This window comes from Schistocerca americana, chromosome 1 (assembly GCF_021461395.2).
Source record: "Schistocerca americana isolate TAMUIC-IGC-003095 chromosome 1, iqSchAmer2.1, whole genome shotgun sequence".
In the NCBI taxonomy this organism is placed as follows: domain Eukaryota; kingdom Metazoa; phylum Arthropoda; class Insecta; order Orthoptera; family Acrididae; genus Schistocerca; species Schistocerca americana.
Genome location: NC_060119.1, coordinates 1,236,158,867 through 1,236,183,515, shown reverse-complemented (window position 1 = coordinate 1,236,183,515; position 24,649 = coordinate 1,236,158,867). Strand labels below are relative to the sequence as shown.

Here is a 24,649-nt window from a genome sequence, read left to right as displayed (position 1 = left end):
TGTGCTAAAGAAAACTATAATGTGCAGCAATGAATGTCACTTTTCCTTCTGCTATTGTAGTTATGTATGTCATTGTTCACTTTGAACTGTAGTGGATTATTTACAACAAACTTCAGGAGGGAATAATATACTACAAAGCAGTAATCAGAATGCCCAACTCCTTAAACAGATGTTTACAAAATGATCGTGGGTAGCACCACATATTATTCTTACAGCCTGTTTTCGAGAAACAAAGACTTTCTTTCTTAAAGACGACTTACCCCAGAATATTATTCCATATGACATTATTGAATGAAAATATGCAAAAATGGCAACTTACTGATTTGTCTCTCCTCAAAATTTGGAATGATCCTAAGTGCAAATGTATCTGAAATAAGTTGTTTTAGGAGTTGTAAAATGTGCTTTTTCCAGTTTAAATTCTCATCAATAGGGACACCTAAGAATTTTGAAATCTGCATGCTATTTATTATTTTATCACCATGTGTTATGCTGATCATTGGTAGTACCCCTAGATGTGCAGAAGTTAATACCATTTGCAGAAAACCAACGATACTTTTAAGAAGATTGCTCACCATTCTTCTGTTTCTGTATGTATGCCTGGACTGATAACAATACTAGTGTTACCTGCAATAAGTAAATAAATAATAATAAATATTCTGCTGGTTGTATATTAGACAGAAGATCATTTACATATATGAGGAACAATAGGGAGTCTTGGGGAGCCCCATATATGATTTCTCCCCAGTCTGAATTACATACCCAGATTACATTGGTTGAATTATGAAGTACAACTTTTTGGAATCATTTGGTTACATATGACCTAAGGTTGCACATAATTATCAAAGATAATCCTTATCAAAGAAAAAACTTAAATATCAAATTGTCATCTTTCAAGGAAAGGACTATATGTTCTGTAGAGTTACTGTTCATATATCACTGAGATTGATGGCTTCTTCTTTTCTGTTAAAATTGTCCCCATGTTTATATACTTTAATGACTTCTCTGTACAGTTGTGGGTAATAGTTTATACTTGGTTTTCAAAAACTTCATTTCATTCTTTCCTGACTGAAGAAAATGCCCTGCAACAACTCATTTTCTTACTTTCCTTAGTCAGTAAAGAATTTTGTGTTCCTTCAAATGCGTATTCACTCATTCCTTTGTGGTTACAATGTAGACCTTACCCTGTGTAAATGGAATTTCATATACCTTACATGCCAACAGAGGAGGGCAATCTTCTTTCACATATCTGAGGGCTAGACATAATTTTGTGGTGACTTTCTAGTATGCCCGAACTATAGAATAATACACAGTTGTTCGGAGTAACATTTATTGCTTTCACACTCGAAAACACAATGATAAACATAAACAACTCTAAGTCACTATGCCAACAGCAGAGCGGCAAAGATTATGCTCTAATATGTCAGCAATACGATCGTGCTAAACTCACGTGGCAAAGAATGTCAAAGTGTTGCCACATCAGCCCCCCCCCCTTTTTTTTTAAACCGGGTGCTCCTGGTATGTCAGGGAATTTACACTTCACTTGCCTACCTGCTCTTGTAACCACTGTTGGAACCCGATCCTGTTCTTCCTGTTCCTCCGTGTGTGTTTCTGTTTTTTTCCATGTTCTCTGGCATCACCATGATGGGTTCCTCGTTGGGTGAACTTGACACCAAGGGTTGAGTGCTGGGAGTGTCCACATCGATGTACGTGGGTTTGAGGCACTCAATGGACACTGTTTCTTGATTGCCATTCTTCTCTATTCTGAACCAGTGCTCACCTCTCTCTATCACTTGGGAGGGAGCACAGTATGGAGAAACAAGCGGTGGGCATACTGCATCGTCTCTGAGCCACACATGAGACGTTTGTGTCAAGTCTTTATGCACAAACACCTTTTGTTCCCCATGCGTGACACGGTTGGTAGGCTGGAGTTTTCGCATTCTGCTGCTAAGTTGTTGTGCAAACTGTGTGTAAAGCTCTGAAGTGGCCAATAAAGAGGATTGCGGCGTGGTTAATTCCCCTGTGACTCTCAACTCTTCGCCATAAACTAATTGCATGGGCAAGCACTGTAAATCTTCTTTCACGATTGTTCATAATCCAAGGAGGACCAGAGGCAGTGCTTTGAGCCAGTCAGTCATACTACACAATAGAGCAGTTTTGAGAGTGCGGTGAAAATGCTCCACCATCCCGTCACTAGCTGGATGATAACTAGTTGTACAAAAATTGTTGCAGCCACATTACTACAATAGTTCCTTAAAAAGCTGTCTCTCAAACTGTCTGTCCTGATCAGTGGTAATGTCATGTGGTACACCGAACCGAGAGAACCAGGAACATATCAATGCTTTTGCTACTGACTCGGCTGAGATGTCTGTTAAGATGGCGGCCTCTGGCCATCTAGTGAAACGATCGATGACCGTAAGTAAATACTGGTGGCCTCCAGCATGTGGAAATGGTCCCACAATGTCGACATGAATGTGCATAAACCTTGATGACGGTGCTGGAAATTGATGCAAAAACATGCCCACTGATTTTATTGTGCTGATACATTAAGCAATCGTGTGTCCAATCGTGGCAGTCTTTCTGTATCCCTGGCCTCACTACTATGGCAGATACTAGTCTTGCTGTTACTCAGATTCCAGGGTGAGAAAGATCATGTAAGGCCTTGAAGATTTCTTTGTGGTATTCTTCCTTTCTTCACATCACACCAAATTCCTTCTGGCGCATTCAGAGTCAAAATGCATTTAAGCTGTAATGCCATTGACTGGCACTGTAGGAGACTGCACAGGAAAGGATCATATTGTTTTGTGTTGTTGCTATCTCTGACCATTGTAAGGCATTGAAACTAGCACAGTTGCATGATAAGCAGTCTGAGACCAGGTTCTTCTTCCCTGCTATGTGACGTATATCCAATGTGAACTGCACGATGTATTCTATCTGTCTACATTGCCATGGTGAAGCTGGGTCTGTGTCACGCTGGAAGATGGCCACTAGCAGTTTATGGTCTGTGATAATGGTGAAATTTTGTCCCTCTATCAATGAACGGAAGTGCTTGATGGCAAGGTACATGGCTAACAGTTCGCAGTCGAGAGCACTCCACTTTTGCTGCCTTTGGTCCAAGGGTCTTGAAAAAACAGCGAATGGCTGCCATTTACCACTAAGTTCCTGTTGCAGTACCGTTCCTACAGCTGTCTGGCTTGCATCGACAATAATCGCCAAGGATGAATGTACTCTTAGGTGAGCCAGCAAAGTCGCTTGTGACAAATGTTCCTTTAATCCATGGAACGCTGGTTCAGCCTCTGATGTCCATGATATTACATGGTTCCCTGTAGTATTTTTTCCTATGAGTGGAGCCGTGAGTGGTCTCGTACTGTCGCTAGGTGAGATAAATGGCAGTGGTAGTAGTTGAGCATGCCGAGGAATCGACAAAGTCCTTTGTATGTTATTGGGAGGGGCATCCGTTAAGCTGCCTCCACACATTCAGGCAGCAGTGACAGACCTGCTGCCGAGACCACATACCCGAGAAATTTGACTGCCTGTTTGCGCAATGCACACTTTGCCTTGTTGACTAAGATGCCATAGCATTCAAAACACTGTAAAAGCAGTTGCAGGTGTTCTTTGTGTTCTTCCATTGATCAGGAGAAAACTAAAACATCGTCCATGTAGCAAAAAACAAATGGCAGCTCACGTAGCATTTCATGCATAAACCGCTACCAAGTTTGGGCCAAGGTTCCTAAGACCAAATGGCACAAAGTTGTATTCAAACAGTTCAAACGGTGTGATTACTGCAGTTTTTTGAACATCTGCATGCCATTGGAATTTGTAAGTATGCTTTTTCACAGTCTATCACACTGAAGATGGTAGCATTGCCGATATTATAATTGAAATCCATCACATTGGGAACAGGATACCGATCCGGACTTGTTCGAGAATTGAATGCCCTATAATCACCACATATCCTCCAAGAATTGTCTTTTTTGTGAACCATGTGGGAGGTTGAAGCCCACGCACTGTCTGACGTAGTTACTATACCTGTCACCAAAGTCGATCAAACTCTGCTTGTGCCACAAGTAGTTTCTCTGGAGACAGACATCTTGGACGGAATGCAACTGGTTGGCTGGGCTTCATGTAGATGTGATGCTGTGTCTCGTGAAAGTACTTCCTGGTGGTGTTCGCCGGGGGAGTGATTCCTGAAAAGTGTTGAAGTATGCTGTGAAAATATGCGTCCTCCTTTGATGTTGTCATATTGCCTACAACAAATGAATCGTTTCATTTGAGAAACTTCTTCTTGCATGGCCCACACATGTGCATCCCGCATTGTTGTAAGCACGAATTTGTATCAATGCGTTCTGGCATGGAGGAAGTGTTAGAATGACCGAGCACTTTGCACTGAATTTGCCCTGATGCAGAAGTGAGGGGAGGCAATGTTTTTTCCTTGCGTATTGGAACCAATCGTCGATTGACAAGGTATGGCATAAGGCAATATTTGCACAAGAAGTCTGCACCAATAATAGGGTCTGGTACATCTGCTATTATGAAAGTCCATACCAGTTTGAAATCAGGTTCGAGATGTAATGCCAATCGTTTCTCACTGCAGAGAGCACGTGATGTGACATAGTTCTTTGGATGTCACTATTTCTTCTAGGATACACGCTAGCCTCTGAACCTTTATCAATCAGAAACTTCTCTCCAGATGTAAGGCATTGGATGAATAGTCTGTCCCATTTGCTAACCATAGATATCATTTTCTTAGCACCATTTTGTTTTTCTCCTGTCTCCGGGCACTTAAGAAATTGATGACAAACATTCGCACCCATTAATGTCCGTCTCCAAAGTTTGGGAAGCTGCAGGGTTGGGTACATTGACGAGCAGAATCGTGGAAGCATTTGTGATACCAGCACCAAGGTTCTGATTTGCTTTGAGGAATGTTATTCCTGCGTATTTTCCGGTGTTGGCTTTGTAAATGTTGTTGGTGCTTGGCGACTTAGACGTTAAGTTTTTCCACTTGTGCTACCAACTGTTCCATGGTGGATTCTTGTAATGTGTGCTGGTGATGAGAGGAAGTAATGCCTGAACCAAAATCGACAGTGTCTGACTCTTTATTGCTGTATACTCACATGCTTCTATTGTGGTTTGTATTGACTGTTGCCCAAGCAGAGGATTCTCTTAAATTATTTGCAATGGTGTCTGCCTTCTTTGCTGATGTCATTAACGGTACATCTGTTTGTACGGCGATGATAGCGCGGATGTTGGCTGGCAGTTTATGTAGCCACAGTACCTGTAAAGATTGTTCTGGCAGCAAATCTGGGCCCACCAATGCGCGTAATGACCTAAGGATTTGCGACTAAAGCTTGTGTTACACACATTTTTCAGTGAAGATTTTTTGAAGACGTAGTTCTGTTGGTAAAGTGTAGCATTGTATTAGGGCCTTTTTTAACACTGCTTAACTTCATTGTGACAAGCTATCTTCTTCTATCACTTCCAAGGCTAGACTTGAAACCTGAATGTTGAACTTATCAGTATCACAGGCTACCTTGTGTTGTTGAAATATACATTCCGCCTGTATGAACCACAGCTGCGGCCTTGTTGTCCAGAAAGCAGGGAGTTTGACATTTCCTTGGCCTATAGGCGTACTTCTATGTTCTCCTGAGGAGGAGCTTGCAGCAGGCGATGTACTTTGTTCCTGCTTGAAACTGTTTTCTGCTAGTGTTGTCAGTGCAGTCATTATTCCTTACTTGGTGTCTGTGCTGTTACGTCTTCATCGCGCGGTCTCCACTGTGGTGACTTTCTAGTATGCCCAAACTATAGGATAATACACAGTTGTTCAGAATAACTTTTATTACTTTCACACTTGAAAGATTATGCTCTAATATTTCAGTGATACGATCGCACTAAACTCACATGGTAAAGAATGTCAAAGTGTTGCCACAATTTCTTTGTTAGTCAGAAACTGATCTCATGTTATGTTTCTATAAAAACTTACCAGTCTGATCAGTTTTTCTTTTAAAATAAAAGAGAGGGAAACCCTTCTTTCTTGTATTTCACTCTTTTCTTTCAGAGTACTGTTTTTGTGATGTAGAACCCTATTTACCTCTTTTCCTGAGTAGATATGTTGATATGTTCCTGGAAAGCCTAATTCAGATGTTTTAATTTGGCTTGTAAATATTTTGGTGTTCAAATACCTTGGCTCTGTCAATAAGATGTTTGCTAACAGGTCTCTTTTGCCAAGGATGATGGTTGGACTCCTTATGTAAATATCTGTTTGTATGTGTGGCTTTGTAAAAATGTTATGTTACATTAGCCTATCTCACAAGCAAACCATCCAAAAAAGATATTTTGTTGTAATTTTCCATGTTCATAGTAAACTGCATGTTTGGATTTATATTATTTAGATAATGAAAGAATTCCTCTAAAGCTTTTTGCCATGTGCCATGTACCATTCCCAACAAGTACCATTGAGAATGTATTCAATTTTTCTAGAGTTGACTGTTCAAATTTTTCCATATAAAAATTGACAACTGCAGGACCTAATGTATTGCCCATTGCAACACCACTGACTTGCTCATAGAATTCATCATCCTATTGGAACTGGCTCAAAATGAGGCAATATCTAAAAAGAGCAGCCAAATCCTATGCAAAAACATCTGCTTTATAGACTATCACTTCATTAACTGTAATCATAATAAATAGAGACATTATGTCAAAATTTACAAAAACATCTTCAGGAGCCAAAGTCAACCCTTCAACTTTTTCTATAAAATGACATGGGTCTTACATACGGCGTGTCTCAGGAGGAAGGACCAAATATTCAGGGATATGTCCAGAGTGATCATTTGTAGAAAGCTAAATGTGAGCTCTAAAAATACATGTGTGGGGACGTAGAACCATTGGCTCTAACCATCAATAATATCACTGGCTTATCACAGCAAGAACAACTATATCTTTGCCAGATCAGTCCTCTGTAGTACGCGCTCTATGCTACATGCATTGCTTATACACTGCAAGAATAAAAGTATTCATAGCAAGTGACTGGAGTGCGAATGATTATTTATTATTGTAATTGTGGTGACCCCATTATTTTCCTTTCAACTGCACCGTGAAATACTGAGTTATTCTTGTGTCAAAACACTACCGATCACCATGGCATACAAATGTCACGCCACGCAGAATATGCCCCACGATGGTGCTTCATCGCCTGGAATCACTACAAACAATTTCTTTGTGCATCTATTTGGTGCTACTCTGATATCTCGGCCAACACTGTCACGAGCTTTTATCACACTACGGATTACACCCGTTGGTTGTCCAGACTCCCTGACAACTGACTAGAGCCGGCAGTTTGAGTCGGCAACGGTTCCATGCAATGGCCTACTATCCTCAATCCAATGGACTTGTAGAACGGTGGCACCGCACCCTCAGACAGCACTCATATGCCACAACCAGGAGTGAATGGAGGCCCTCCTCTGGGTGCTGCTAGGCACACAAGCTGCCTACAAAGAAGATCTGGACACCTTGCTGGCAGAAGTGCTCTATGGGGAACCAACCACCCTCCCAGCAGAGTTCATATCACAAACCACTGACCCCATTAGCGTCAACCTGCCAGACCTAGTAAAATGTGACAGGGACCACATCCACTACGTCCTCATCCCACCACCATCTCTCCACATCAGATTGACCATCTTTGTGCACAAGGACCTCCATTCGTGTACACATGTCATGCTCGGGACTGACGCCATAAAACCCGCCCTCCAACCTTCATACAGTGGCCTGTACAAGGTGCTGAAAAGAGGGCCAAACACTTTTAACATTTTGCCAGCTGGAAAAACGCCAACAGAGTCACTGAACTGCCTAAAACCATCGTGGACTTTAGTGGACACACCTGGTGTTTCCCCTCCACTGGTCCCAGCTCCAGGCCCCTCAAGCCACTTTACAGTCAGCCTAGACCTGCAACACTATCTCTCAGGAGACATTTCCGTAACACTGCAGGACTCATCATTCATGGTTATAGCCAAATTTGACGCTATACAGTCAGCATACAGCATGATATCAAGGTCATTAGAGCACTCCATACGCCTTCCACCTTCAATCGACACAGCTGGTTTGAAATCCACTCATTCTTCAGGTGGCTAACTGCTCAAGTTGATCCCGGAGCACTTCATAATGACAACTGACACACCGGACAACACACTACCAGCCACCAACACCTCAACAAACACTGACACCACAGCATCGGTAACACCCCTGACGTCACATGCCGGCCGCCCTTTTACGACCACCGAGGCACCTGGTGGACTACAATATGTCGGCCTTTGCCATTGCCAGCAGGACAATGCATCATGACATAGGGGAGGGGGGGGGGGGGGGGCACTCTGTGGGGAACTGGACCCAATGGCTCAACCCCCCCAATAATATCGCTGCCTGAACACAGCATGAAAAACTGCATCTTTGCCAGATCAGTTCCCTGCAGTACCCGTCCTAAGCTACACGCATTGTATATATGCTACTGGAATAAAAGTATTCATAGTAAATGACAGGAGTGTGAGTGATAATTTATCACTCTCATTACCACACCCGCTCCCCACTACCTACACATACCTTAAAAGCTGTGAGCACTTTTTCATCTTCGCTACTGCGTAACACAAACAAGTTGTCACTTGAGGGCACTAACAATTGGCCTTGATTGTACTAACAATTGGCCCCAGAGGAATATTAATTTTTTGAATTTTGGGTAGATTATAAAGCCTGGGACACACAGCCTTAGTCTTAATTTAGGTTTCGTTACCTTCTTTTCGAAGTGACGTACAGAACTTTGAGTATTTGTTTTCTTCGGTGCACTGGCCGTTGGGTCTTTCTTAAACTTTTTGTTCTGTCCTGCCATTAAAAATATTCAAAATTTTGCTTCAGTAACACTCTGTACTCATGACAATATTGGTGTTTCCTATGTCAGCTACACATAAATCTTTAAGAGCCTTCCTCTCACCTTTTGTCAAAGATTTCCTGTGGGACAACACTATGGTGTTTCAGTTCAAATTTCATTTGCAGTTTGTTTGTGGATCATCCTTGTATCTGCTTCTAAATTTGCGATATGCCTGGGCCCCTAAGTTAGTATTTTCATGTGTTTATAGCATATTTGACACCTTAAGCAAGGATTGCAATCTCATCTTGAGACTATACATTCTGTGATTTACTAGTAACTGTATCAGACTTCACCATATTACTTGTACTTTCCACACTACTTTGTAATTTTTTAAACCACTGATAATGTTTCCCGGGTCTCTTGTCATTCACGGCTAATATTTGCACTGCAGCATAATGCTCACATCAAACAGTTTAAATTTTACGCTCATTTAGTCTTATATTTACAGTGTAACAAACATTTAGAAATGCTTTTTTTGATCAGTCATTAAATGAAACATTGAATAATGTCCTTGGGTATACACAGCTTGATAACAAGCTAAATTCACCACGTAGACAAACTAATCAAGACATTCAATGCAGAAAGAACAAAATTGTGCTACCAAGTTTGAGATAATTTTTGTATATGTTACTCTGATAATGATTTTTGTTCAAAAACAAAGTGGTTTAATTTACACTAGTTTGTTTTAATTCACACTTTTGACATCAGTTCTGTATTTGCATATATTTTAATAAACTGTCAATTTGTTTCTTTCACATTTTCAGATTTCATCAACAGAAAAGACAAGAGAGGCTGCAACACATAATTCATGTCTGAGTTTGCCAACTATCAAGGAGACTCCATGTTTCAGAATGCTATCATCTGCATGGAGTGATACACAGCTGTGTCATTCACAAACAACACTTTTCTTCTTTTACCCTCGGGCATGAAAACTGAAATCGATCATTTACAGTGATGCGTATTCCCAGAAAGGAAAATAAATAAATAAAGTGTATCGTTCTGTGAAGCAAGAGAAGTCACTCATGTGCATAAAAAAAATTTCCTAATGACATTTACAGTGTAACTATTCAGAAAATTATTTTGGGGGAAACGTGTTGATCAGCATGACATTACAAATTTTAAAGCCACTGTGCTAGGAAATATTTTATGAGAAACTACTGACAAAAATCCGTATTTTATGGGATCATGTCATATACTTTTGGAGACTGAAATTATGTACAGATTTAAAAATTTACATGTTCAATTTTATGTATTTTTAAATGAATAAAAATTTAATAAATGATATTTTAAAAGTTTCTGTGTTTTTATTCAGTCAGCATAGTGTACACTACTTGATTTTCCTTGTTTATTTCTTGTTCTTTCTTTGTTTTGGCCACCTAAGGATCATGTCAACTGAGCTATCTCTTTTTCTGAGCTTTAACTGCCACCCAATGCTCTTGCATCCATTTCCACTATTGTTCTGTTCTCTCTTGGGTCCATACGTTCCCTGTGTTCAGGTTTGGCTTTTCCAGGAAAGGTTTGTGTGTATGTAATTTTTGCTTAAGATTATCACTCTTCTGTATATCTTTAGGAGAAATTTCCAGTTCTTTTAGACCTTTTTTGTCTTCTGCAAACCATGCCCCTTTGGGTTTTCTTGTCTTGAAAGTAGGCTAACACGTGTATAGATGTCCTTCCTGGTCTCGTACATGTCATGTGACCACAAAAGACAATCCCTCCTTTCCAGTCTGTGTCACTTATATTCTCCCATGTTTTTACATGGTTTGATGCCTTCTTTACTCATCATTCTTTTTGATGGGACTCAGCCTACTTTTCATACTTCTTTGTTTATTTATTATTTATTTAAGATGGCATGATTATGACCATCATGCCCTCCTTTGCATTACACACATTACAATAAGCATGTTATAAGTTACATCTGATATAGAATACAACATTTAGAAATTACTACAGTCCAGAAAAAAATACATTCATTCATGAGAAGTACAATTATAAATCGCAAAGGTAGGTGTGACTGTATGTCTCAATAATGCCACACACTGTGGGGAAAATGCATGAACTTTTTTTAGATGCTTGCTATCATCATAAGATCAAATTGTACATCATCTGATTTATGCCCAACAGCTAAACTTGCTGCAAATATTGCTATAATAAGTGATCATGCAGTTTAAATTGTCAAGTTTGGCAAGTTTAATAATTAATAAAATAAATAAATGTGATAAAAGGTTGTACTCTTTTGGATAAATGATGATGATAGGCTACACCAAAGGATTTAGATTTTTTAAACTGATAGTTTATTCATCTAGTTAAATACACAAATATTTGAAATGGTAGTTCTACAAGATATGCACACAAGCAAAAAGTATAATAATAATAATAATAATAATAATAATAATAATAACAATAATAATAATAATAATAATAATAAACAAATGCAGTAAATACTGCTTATGTGTGAAACAATGTGGTAGCAGATACCCCAAAATTAACTGAGTCACTGGTGTGGTGTGGGAATATAAAATGCCATTTTGCTAAACTGTTCACAAATTAATTACCAGTTCACAAATATTGAAAGTTTGCAATAGCAACTAACATATGGCTCAATGCAAACAGGTTGACATTGAATGTAAATAAAACAAATTGTATGCAGTTTGGGAAAAGATGTCAAAATGTAAATCTCGATCTGGTGTGGGGTGACAAAGCCTTAGACAGAGTGACACCCACAAAATTGCTGGGGATTCATGTGGATGAAAACTTAAATTTTAATGACCACGTAATAAAACTTGCACAGAAACTTAATTCAGCCTGTTTTGCTGTCAGAATTATTGCAAATGTTTGTACCTCAGAGGGTGCCAGAATGGCATATTTTGGCTATTTTCAATCTCTTGCCACATACGGAATAATATTTTGGCGTTCCACAACAGGGCGCCGAAAACAAATTTTTTTGTTGCAGAAGAGGGCCATCCAAATAATAACTCACAGTCATCCACACTGCAAACCCATATTCAAAAAGCTTAGAATACTTACTATATCATCATTATACATATACAAATGTGTATTGTATGTCAGGACCGACATTGCAGATTTTCAGACAAATGCCGACTTCCATAACTACAATACCCGTAATTGCGCAGCACTCCATACTCAGTGAACAAAAAGAACGAATACACAAAGGCATGTGAGCCATATCGGTGAAAAACTGTACAACACACTGCCAGTCAACATCAGGCAGTTCGAAGATAACAAATTTAAAACAGAATTTAAAAAATTTCTAGTAGAACAATGTTTTTATTGTGTAAATGACTATGTAGGTCAATAATTTTTTTCTGATGATATTTATAAAGGCAAAATGGAAAATACTCAATATGTACCTAATCATTCATTACATTTACATACTTAAAGGACAGCTGTTGTGTGATGTAAATATATACTTAAGCAGTGTGGTGTATATAAGGACATGCCGTTTAGGGAGGACAAAACTAAAGCCTTATGAAAAACAGACTATGCATTTAAAATAACAAGCAGGGATGTATATAGGCTATATTACTTTCATTGTATTATTATTAACCTCATTGTATTATTTTGTTTTGTACTTTTTTACGTATATATTGTTTGTGTCCATTTCTTTGAAATGGCTTGACAACATCCATACAATATTTATTGTCAATGAATGGATAAATAAAATAAATAAATAATATCTAAACTCCTGTAATAATGGATAATTTTCTAACAGGCTAACTCATAATTACACTTAAATGCAGCAATGACAGACACTCGTGGAATGTTAAGAGTACCTGCTGGCTCCCAGATAATAAGTCCAACTCAACCTGGAATTTTACTGAGTTCAACCAAAAGTTAAAGTATTGCTCAGGCACTTGCTGCCTGGAACCCATCACTTAACAAGTTCACAACCATATGAACAGACCTCCAACATGCAAGTTACTGCAGTGACAGATCTGAACAGAATAAATGGAAGTGACCCTTCACTTGTCCTTTGTGCCTTCTCTGAGCCAGCCAAAATTGACAGCTATAAACAAAATGGGCCACCATTTAAAATATAAACAATTCGCAGACATAATGAAACATCTTACTCTGTTGAGCCTCCTCAGCCTACACACTATGTTAAATCTAACAAATTAGCCACAAATAATTTAAATATGACTTTTTCATGCATGTGCTCAACATTAATAATACATAAACACCATTAATACATGAGCAACAATAAAGATGGCTTGATCAATATAAGCATCTCTTTGCACCCTATTCAGTTGTGATATCAGACTTTACATATAAAGTACCACTTTAAAGTGATTTGTGTCCTTATTAGAGAACACATTAATATTTAATTAATTGGAAAAGAAACTGGTTTATAAAATAAACATATAACACATGGATAAAAAGGAAAAGGTACTAGGAATATCATACTGCATTCATCTTGTGTGTAATGTGGAGGAACTGATATTTTGACTCATTTGCTTCTTTAAAACTACATAAAGCATGGTATAATTCATTATATAAAATAGATATTGAAGTGTTACCTCCAGTGATAGTACTTAATGATCTCTGTTAGTGCCCAACACCTTGATTGTAAAGATCTTGTTATGTGTTCAAGAGTTATAAACACTTCGGAAATCAGCCAATTGGAAGAATATTGGGCCTCGGAAACCAGCTATTTTTGCCATTATTTAAAGCATTACTGGCATATATGTAATCAAAGTATCTTCAAGGGTAGTAAATACTAAAAAAGGGCCAAGCTTCATGATTTATTTTTCATATTGACTTCAGTATTTTGGATTACAAAATTTTAAAATAATGATGACAGAAAATATACGTATCAATCCCACCAAAAAAGTTTGAGATGAGTTACTGAGCAAATTCTTCCTCTTGAGCTTCCAGAATTTCTTGCTCACCCACAAATATGACATTTTTGTTGCAGAACTACAACAAACTGTAAAATCTAAGATGTACACATACAAAATTATGTCAGTTTGGTTATATAGACTCAGTGATTCATGACAGCAGCTGTTAATTTTGCTACTGTTTCATTCAAAATAATTCTAGAAACTGACAACAGAAGGCAGCACATCAAGGGGCAGGCTGCAAGACACCCACACATTGTTCTTGTACAAAATGAGTCCAGTTTTCGAGCAAGAGGTGACCCATACATTGAGAAAATCGCAGTCTGACTTATACTCGGACATAGTCTTTTCAACACAAAGTTGTGACCCAAGCTATTCTCAGGCTTGGTCTCCAAATTGTTAATTTTTAACGTTTGTGTAATATTTTTCATTTACAATGCTGACATTAACTTCTACAGTTTTTACAATAAAACCGTTACTAAAACAGCAAGACAAGCAGCTTATTGCCATGATTACACTGATATGCCTAGATTTTCAGTACAACAATTCAATAAATTACTACACAATTTCAAAGTATTCTTTAGTCATCATTATTTTCCATATTGTGAAAGTCATTACGTTTATGGTCACCTCCATCCCATGCACCCCAACTCTAGCCGCCAAACCTAACTGACACTCCTCTACCCCCCCCCCCTCCCTCCCCCCCCCTGTGGCAATGGAAATCTAGTTACAGATCCCCTAGCCCACATTACCAGCAGTTGCGTTCCACTGGCTGTGGGCCAGTCCAACCATGCTGGCTCTTGCAATTTTGCATACTCTGCCCTGCTGACAGCTTGCTAACATGTGTCAGCTTACACAGGTAACTTTAAACTATGATAACTAGCAGCACTGGACATGAGAGGTGGGGAGAGGGGCGGGGAGACATGATAAAACACAAGTAATGAAGATATGGGAAAAGAAAGTGATGTAACTGATGCAGAAATGAAAAGGAAAGAAGAGTTAACTGGCAAATATTTGGAGCATTTACTTTTGGTATTTGACAGAGGGAAACTGGCTATTTATGTTACTTTTTGGGGAAATGTTACAGTGGTGATAGAAGGAAGTGTTCAGCTTCTTAAAAGCAATAGTCCATTGTACTGTGAGCTATGTGCAGGGTAGGTTGTTAGAGTGGTGGAGCATAGCAACAGAGTAGTAGTTTGTGAATGTTTTTGTTTTATGGATGGCCACAGCTGTGATACTACACAAGTAAGTCCTTGTGGTTTGATTATGATCACATGTTGTTGTTGTTGTTGTTGTGGCTGCTTCTGCAGTCATCAGTCTGAAAACTAGTTTTTTGCAGCTCTCCTGCTAGTGTACTGTGCAAGGTTGTTATCTCTACACAATTATCACAACCTACATCCATTCCAACTTGTATTCAAGCTTGGTCTCTCTAAGCAATTCCCCCCCCCCCCCCCCCCCCCCCCACACACACACACTGTATTCATGCCTCGATCTTCCTCCACATTTTCTCCCATTACCAAATAGACAATTCTTTGAAGCCTGTGTCCTATCAACCAATCCCATCTTTTAATCAAATTACATACAAAAAAAACTCTTTCCTCAATTTGACCCAGGACTTCACTAGTTATATGATCTCTGCATCTAATGTTCCACATTCTACTACAGCACCACATTTTTAAAACTTCTCTTCTCTTGTCTGAAATGCTTATCATACACATTTCACTTCCTTACAAGCCTATACTCCAGACAAGTACTTTCAGAAAGGACTTATTAACACTTAAATTTCTATAGATGTTAGCAAATTCTTCTTTTTTAGAAATGGTTCCCTTGCTACTGCTAATCTGAGTTTTATGTCCTTTGTACTTTTCCCATCAACAGTTATTTTCCTGTCCAAACAGAAAATTCACCTATTACTTATAGTGTCTCATTTCCTATTCTAATATACTCCACATTGTCTGTTTTAATTTGACTACATTCCATTACCCTTGCTTTACATTTGTTTATGTTCATCATAGAACATTTTTTCAAGACACTAGTCTGATACCTTGAGAGTTTCATAGAGTGTATACTAGTCAACACTGTCAAAAACTCTATTTAAATCAACCGATTCTACAAATGTAGATTTTCTCTTCTTTAACGTAAATTCTAAGATAAAGCGTAGGGTCAATATTGCCTCACATGTTCTTACACTTCTCCAGAAACCATACTGATCTTCCCCAAGGTTGGCTTCCAGAAGTGTTAGTATTCTTTTTTAAATAATTTGTGTAAGTATTTCAAAAGCATGACTTATTAAACATAGTTCAACAATATGCACACCTAGCAACCCTTATCTTCTTCAGAATTGCAGTTGTTACATTCATCTTAAAGGCTGAGGGTGTAATGACGTGATGGGTACTTAATCTGTAATGTAAGATAATGAGGTGTATGTATGCTGAGGAACTGATGAAGGAGATACAGTTTAAGGTAGTTTCATAACTTGCCTGGCAGCAATTAATCAACCTAATAGGGCATATGAAGTACTAGACATATCTTAAGAAACTTCTTCACGACATAGAGGCAAGTAGAGCAAATTCTTCACAGTATTCTGATATGTTATTGGAATACAGTGAAGAATAATAGAAGGCATTGTTTATGGAATTCTAAACCCATTAATTGTTGAGTGGGATACTAAGTTTATTTGTAAAAATATTCATGAACTCTTGATTGACATGGGTTAGGCATGTACCATTTAAGTAAATGAATAACTAATCAAAGGCAGCTCACTAATAAGTAATTAAGTGAAATTCTTGCAGACATATGTCACACCGAAAGACAGTAAATACCTATGAGCCAATGTACCAAACTGATGGAGCTTACAAGAACAGTATGAGTCAATACCCAAGACCATTAATAAGGCTTTATACTTAGAATTTTTGTAGCCATGTTATAATAACCAGTAAAACTTTACGAAAAAGGCAATAAGGATAAGTGTTCTACATGTAAAATAAACATAACTGGTGAGTTACATATGAAATAAATGTAAAGGATTGTTCATTTGCAATTGTACAAGAAAAATATGTCAACTGGATGTCCAATGTAAGTTGATGAAGAGAAAGCATATACCCTTATACATATATATAAATGAAATGGTTATATAAATTTTATGTGAGCATAAAAGAGCTACAGTGTTTGTCTCGTTATGTATGTAGTATTAAATACTCAAATTTAACAAGACAAATTTCTTGAGATTATGAAGGAAAAGTTGATCTTCACACATTTTAGCAAAAGAAGTTGACTAGTGACCACTTTAAGGGAAACATAAAAAGGTAAATCTCTACCTGCCAGAGAATTTGTACTGTAAAATAATAAATACTTGCATTTCTTGTTAATACAAGGGTTGTCCAGGAAGTAAGTTCCAATTGGTTGTGAAATGGAAACCATAGCGAAAACCACAAACATTTTATTTGCAACAGTTAGGTACACCTTCCACCTACTTCTCTACATAGTCACCACTCTAACTTCGAGTTTCGTCATGGTGTTGTATCAACTTTCCAATATCCTCATCATTGAAAGCAGCTGCCTGTGCTTTCGACCAGTTATATGCACTTGTCTACAGTCCATTGTCTGTGGAAAAATTTGGTCTTCATAGCCAGCAGTTCTTGTGAGCAGAGATGAGACTCAGCGGGATCCAATTATGGACTATATTGTGGGTGATCAAACGTTTCTCATTGGAAATGCTGTAGTACGGTCTTCATTGCCCCTGAAGTGTGCGGCTGAGAATGGGCATGAAGAAGGAATTGCTTGACAGTTGTGTTATGTGGGATGCACGACACAGGCGAAATCTCTAACCAGGCCCTCATACTTGGTGGGAGACGCTATTCCCTATGCATCTTTATGTGCTCACTGTTCACTCAAAACTGACAAGAGTGACGCGACACGTTCCATGGGCATACTAGAGACACTGCCCACACACCTGTGCAAAGCTTTACCAGATTTTCCCAGTGGTTTCCATTTTGCGATCAATGAGAACTTACTTTCCTGGACAACCCTCATATATTATCATAATGAGACAAGATTACTGAATAACTCGCTGTTTGGAAAACAGACAAAGACAGTTGTAAATATGGATCAGAAGGAGTTTTCAATTACACCTCAGTGTATCATTCTGTAGTTGAGACCTCAACAATACATTGTGTGTCACATCTTTTTATTTTAGTGTTGGGTAATGATTACATATACTGTTAGTAATGTAAATGGAAAAAAGACTACAAAATGTTTGTATGTGTTTGCTTCTTTTGTTACATGAGTGCCACAACAAATAAATGTAACAACAACAACAACAACAACAACAACAACAATAATAATAATAATAATAATAACAATCTACAAAATATTAACTTCAGTCATTACACAGAAATTGATGACACATACAACACAGAACAAAATTATAAATGAAGAACAAAAAGGCTGCTGCAAAGGAGCACGAGGATGTAAAGAGCAACTGATAATAGATACAGAGGTGACATATCAAGCTAAAACTAAACAAAGGTCGCTACACTACGCATACATTGATTACCAAAAAGCCTTTGATAGTGTACCCCACTCATGGTTACTACAGATATTGGAAATATACAAAGTAGATCCTAAATTGATACAGTTCCTAAACATAGTAATGAAAAACTGGAAAACCACACTTAATATCCAAACAAATTCAGATAACATCACATCACAGCCAATACAGATTAAGCGTGGAATATACCAAGGAGACTCATTAAGTCCTTTCTGGCTCTGTCTTGCTCTGAACCCACTATCCAACATGCTAAATAATACAAATTATGGATATAATATTACTGGAACATACCCACACAAAATCACACATTTGCTATACATGGATGATCTAAAACTACTGGCAGCAACCAATCAACAACTCAACCAATTACTAAAGATAACAGAAGTATTCAGCAATGATATAAATATGGCTTTTGGAACAGACAAATGTAAGAAAAATAGCATAGTCAAGGGAAAACACACTAAACAAGAAGATTGCATATTGAATAACCACAGTGACTCCATAGAAGCGATGGAAAAAACAGATGCCTATAAATATCTAGGATACAGACAAAAAATAGGAATAGATAATACAAATATTAAAGAAGAACTAAAAGAAAAATATAGACAAAGGCTAGCAAAAATACTGAAAACAGAATTGACAGCAAGAAACAAGACAAAAGCTATAAATACTTACGCTATACCAATATTGACCTACTCATTTGGAGTAGTGAAATGGAGTAACACATACCTAGAAGCACTCAATACACTTACACGTTCACAATGCCACAAATATAGAATACATCACATACATTCAGCAACAGAAAGATTCACATTAAGCAGAAAGGAAGGAGGAAGGGGATTCATCGACATAAAAAACCTACATTATGGACAGGTAGACAATTTAAGAAAATTCTTTCTAGAACGAGCAGAAACTAGCAAAATACACAAAGCAATCACTCATATAAATACATCGGCTACACCACTGCAATTTCATAACCACCTCTACAACCCTTTAGATCACGTAACATCAACAGATACGAAGAAAGTAAATTGGAAAAAGAAAACACTACATGGCAAGCACCCGTATCATCTAACACAGCCACACATCGATCAAGACGCATCCAACACATGGCTAAGAAAAGGCAATATATACAGTGAGACGGAAGGATTCATGATTGCAATACAGGATCAAACAATAAACACCAGATATTACAGGAAGCATATTATTAAAGATCCCAATACCACAACAGATAAATGCAGACTTTGCAAACAACAAATAGAAACAGTAGATCACATCACAAGTGGATGTACAATACTAGCAAATACAGAATACCCCAGAAGACATGACAATGTAGCAAAAATAATACATCAACAGCTTGCCTTACAACATAAACTTATAAAACAACACGTTCCCACATACAAGTATGCGCCACAAAATGTACTGGAGAATGATGAATACAAATTATACTGGAACAGAACCATTATAACAGATAAAACAACACCACATAATAAACCTGACATCATACTCACCAATAAAAAGAAGAAATTAACACAACTAATCGAAATATCCATACCCAATACAACAAATATACAAAAGAAAACAGGAGAAAAAATTGAAAAATACATCCAACTGGCTGAGGAAGTCAAGGACATGTGGCATCAGGATAAAGTTGACATTATACCAATTATACTATCAACTACAGGAGTCATACCACACAATATCCATCAGTACATCAATACAATACAGCTACATCCAAACTTATATATACAATTACAGAAATCCGTAATTATTGATACATGTTCAATTACCCGAAAGTTCCTAAATGCAATATAACATACACCGTACAGTTAAAAGGAAGTGACGCTTGATCAAGGTCCGTGTCACGACCCATTTTTAACCAGACTTAACGTCTGAGAAAGTAAAGAAATAATAATAATAATAATATTTATTCAACATCGAATAATCAAATACAATCCCTAGAAATAATACAGTTTCAGGACATCATACAGATTATTCTTCTGAATACGTCAGTTTATAAATTACAAACTAAAGATTTGTTTGTATTATTAAATTTTACATTTTGATGGATTTTACATTTGCTAGTATACAATCACAATATTACAAATATTGTTTTTATCAACAATATATTAGTTGTAGGTTACTTAAAACTATGAGCTTGACATACTTATGAAGCACTTTTCATACAGATATAATACTCGTCTAGGGAATAAAAAGGGTTTTAAATTAGAATTATTTTTAGCTGATCTTTTAATTTGTTAGTAGGAAGGGTTGTGAGACTTTTTGGTAGAGCATTGGCTAGCTTCAGCCCAGCATGAAGTGCATTTTTTTTCATATAAAGCTGTTCTGTGGCTATTTACATGGTATCTGAACTTCTGCCTTGTATCGTACTGGTGCATGTCACAGTTGAAATTTGGATTTATTGTTTTCACAAGCAATATAACTTTCAATATGTATACACCTATAATGGTAATCACACCTAATTTTGGGAACAGATTCCGACATGATTCTCAAGGTTTGGCACCACATATAATTCTGATAACTTTTTTCTGTAGCATTAATCACGTATTTAGGATGGCTTGAGTTGTTGCACCCCATATTTCTACAGTATAGTTTAAGTTTGATGAGAATAGGGCATGATAAGCAGTTTTTAGTACACACATGTCCTTACAATATTTGCTAATCCTATTTATAGCAAACACATTCTTTGACAGCTTACATGCTAAGGTATCAATATGCATGTCCCATTTGAGGCTGTCCTGGATTGTAATTCCCAAGAACTTTGTCCATTTTTTCTTTTTTACAATGTCATTTCCTATGGATAATTTCATGTCAAATTCTATTTGTTTCCTTGTGTTAAATTCCATCATTTCAGTCTTTAAAGCACTTACATTTAGATGGCTTTCATTAAAATACTTGACTATTTCATTAGTTACACTGTTGCACAGTACCTTCAGACTCTCATAGTCTTTGTGTTTACACACTATTGATGTGTCATCTGCATACAATATTTTTGTACAGTTAGGAGAACAATACAGTATATCATTAACACAAATCAAGAAAAGAAGGGGTCCCAAGACAGAACCTTGAGGCATTCCATATTTGATATCAGTAATTTTAGATTTGTAAGACCCACTGTTTGTTTTAAGCAAGACAAATTGTTTTCTATTGCTCATATACGATTTTATTAGCTCCTCTGATACCCAGGTTCCACAGCTTGTCAAGTAATATGGTGATGTTGACACAATCAAAAGCTTGTTCTAGATCAAGGAACACTCTAGTTACATACTCCTTGTTCTCTATGGCCGTTATTATTTTGTCTATTAATTGTGCTGCTACTACTGATGTCGACTTGTTTTTCATAAAGCCATTCTAATTTTCAAATATTAAATTGTGTTGATTCAGGAATGTCATTAGTCTAGTACAAATAACTTTCTCAACTACCTTAGAATATGCAGGTAAGATTGGTAGCTTTCAATTTTAGATTTATCACCTTTCTTGTAAATCGGAGTTACTTGTGCTATCTTTAGACTATCTGGGAAACAACCTGATGCAATTACATCATTTACTGCTGTGGCCATGGCATCATATATGTTGTCTATGCATATTTTCAGTGTACTGATAGACAATCCATCATAGCCTGCTGATTTTGTATTTTTTGATGACATTACTATGTTTTTGATTTCCTTGTTATAAAAATAATCAATTATTGATAATATAATTTTTCCTTCTCATCCCGTCTGGTAAGTCTCCCCTGGCCCAGTGTTCAGGGTGACTTCTCTGAACTGTATCCCTTTCCCTAAACCTCTCCAGTCCTTTACCCTGCACCCACTTGGTGAGTAGGTTTTTGTATCTATCCACTTATATTAACAACAAATAAATGGGAGCACAAAGAGTTCGCATCACCAGATGTTATCTTCATGGAGTATGTAGTGGAAGAAGATGCCTGAAACTGCTATGATAAATGTTTCAACAATATAAAAATTTTAAAAAATATATTATATATGATGAAACAAGTTCAGTTGATAGATCATGTACAGAGAGTTGGTACTGATATGTTGTATGTACCACACTCATGTTAATTTCATTTGCAATTTGTGGCAGACATTGTAATCTGCTATTAATAAACCAATGTGAATTCAGTGTGAAGAAATATATTTCTGATCTTTTGACCTTTTGAAAGTAGTCAGCGTACAGAATCATTATTTTCAGTTGTGTTATCATGATTATTTAAATGAAGATTGCTTATTTTAAAGACAAAAGGTACTGAAACAATGGACATCATGGATAGTACAAAGATAATAATATCCACAGTTTGAACATTATGAGAGATTAGTTGAAATTTAATGAAAGGGGCAAAAACACTACCAAAGTTTTGTTGTAGAATCTCTGGTTGCTACAGTAAACATTGTCAACTGCACTAATAATACACAGCTTTCTAACTGATTCTATGAAGCTTATTATTGTAAAATGATAAAGATTTTGTGCCCACAGTTAAAAAAAGATGTGATAAAGAATCTGCATGGATATGTTTATACAGGGCTATTACAAATGATTGAAGCGATTTCATAAATTCACTGTAGCTCCATTCATTGACATATGGTCACGACACACTACAGATACGTAGAAAAACTCATAAAGTTTTGTTCGGCTGAAGCCGCACTTCAGGTTTCTGCCGCCAGAGCGCTCGAGAGCGCAGTGAGACAAAATGGTGACAGGAACTGAGAAAGCGTATGTCGTGCTTGAAATGCACTCACATCAGTCAGTCATAACAGTGCAACGACACTTCAGGACTAAGTTCAACAAAGATCCACCAACTGTTAACTCCATTCGGCGATGGTATGCACAGTTTAAAGCCTTTCCGCTCCCGGGATTGAATGACTCCTTACCCTCTCCCTTAAAACCCACATCCTTTAGTCTTTCCCTTTCTTTCCCCCTTTCCTGATGAAGCAACCTTGGGTTGCGAAAGCTTGAATATTTGTGTGTGTGTGTGTTTGCATGTTTTTTTATTATGTCTATCAACATACCAGCACTTTTTCGTTTGGTAAGTTACAGCATCTTTGTTTTTTATATATATTTTTCTCACGTGGAATGTTTATATATATAAAATAGAGGGAAACATTCCACCTAGGAAAAAATGTATATAAAAACAAAGATGCTGTAACTTACCAAATGAGAAAGTGTTGGTATGTTGATAGAGACAATAAAAAACACACAACCTGATGAAGCAATCTTGGGATATATATATGGGATTAAGGGGGTTTGATGCTGCTTTCCAACTGGCTGTGATGTTTTTCTGCCAATCAGAAATCAGCATATTCACATGTATTTTGGGAACTGGAAGCTTCTTATGTGTAGGGAAGTGAGGAGAGTGAGGGCTCGGATCTCATAGTAATCAGTTCTACTGTTATGTACTCCGATGAAAATTATTAATATTGTGATATTTCAGTACCAAAATGTTTCAGAAGTACGATAAACTGTGGAAGAGGGTTTGATTCAATGCATGTAGTAAAGTTTAGAACTTCTGGAGACATTTAAATAACTAAAATCTGTGTGGTGTGTTGCTTACTCGTGAATGCGTGAGCATTTTGCCATGTGAGATGGATTATAACAATGTTTGAATGAGCTACTCTGCAAGAAACTATCCATTTGCAGACTTTCGGTGAAAGATAGTTAATAATTACCATAAACTGGCTACTGTTATGAATGATGTGTGCATGTGGAATTTTCAGAATTTGTACAGTTTAGAGTAAGGCTTGGTAATGAGTAGTATATGTAAGCTTACTGTAATACATTGAAAGTTTATGGACATAAATACTTTCATTTAACTATTCCATCCACTGACAAAACAATTTTTGGTGCAACTTATAGTTACGAGGTGTACGGCTGTTTTTTCTATAGCTATTTCTGGCCGAGACTGCATTTCAGTAACTTCAAGGAGGCGTGTGTGTGAGAAGAGATTCATCACCAGGTGAGTTGAACTTTGCAATGCACTGCTCAGCCACAATGTCCCTATGAAAAATGACTCCTTGGACCATATTCAAGGACTGGTGAGGTGTAATGGACACCAAAATGTTGCCAAGATGATCACAAGTGCGAAGAACTGGAGACTGGGTGGCAGAAGGAGGTTTGATCAACAGAGAAATTGACTGCATCTTACTGAGAGACTCCACTTTGCCAAACTTATCTTCAATGTTTTCCACAAAAAATAATGGCTTTGTGGCTGTGAATATGTCTCTGTATGTCCTAGTACAGACCATGTAGTGGGAAAAGTGTTTCAACCCAAGCCGGTGAGCCTGGCCTCCTCCCGGGGCGTACCTAGGGGAGGGAAGG

The 24,649-nt window shown here is 37.4% G+C and overlaps 1 protein-coding gene across 1 annotated transcript in view; it reads left to right on the top strand.

Moving 5' to 3' along the window:
- LOC124598421 (Down syndrome cell adhesion molecule-like protein Dscam2) overlaps positions 1-10,070 on the top strand; it is a 378,789-nt gene extending 368,719 nt beyond the window's left edge. Inside the window, exon 32 of the mRNA XM_047136000.1 lies at positions 9,676-10,070. Coding sequence (XP_046991956.1) covers positions 9,676-9,727 — 52 coding nt within the window. The 3' untranslated portion in view covers positions 9,728-10,070. The remainder of the gene's footprint in view (positions 1-9,675) is intronic.
- Positions 10,071-24,649: the final 14,579 nt, after the last annotated feature.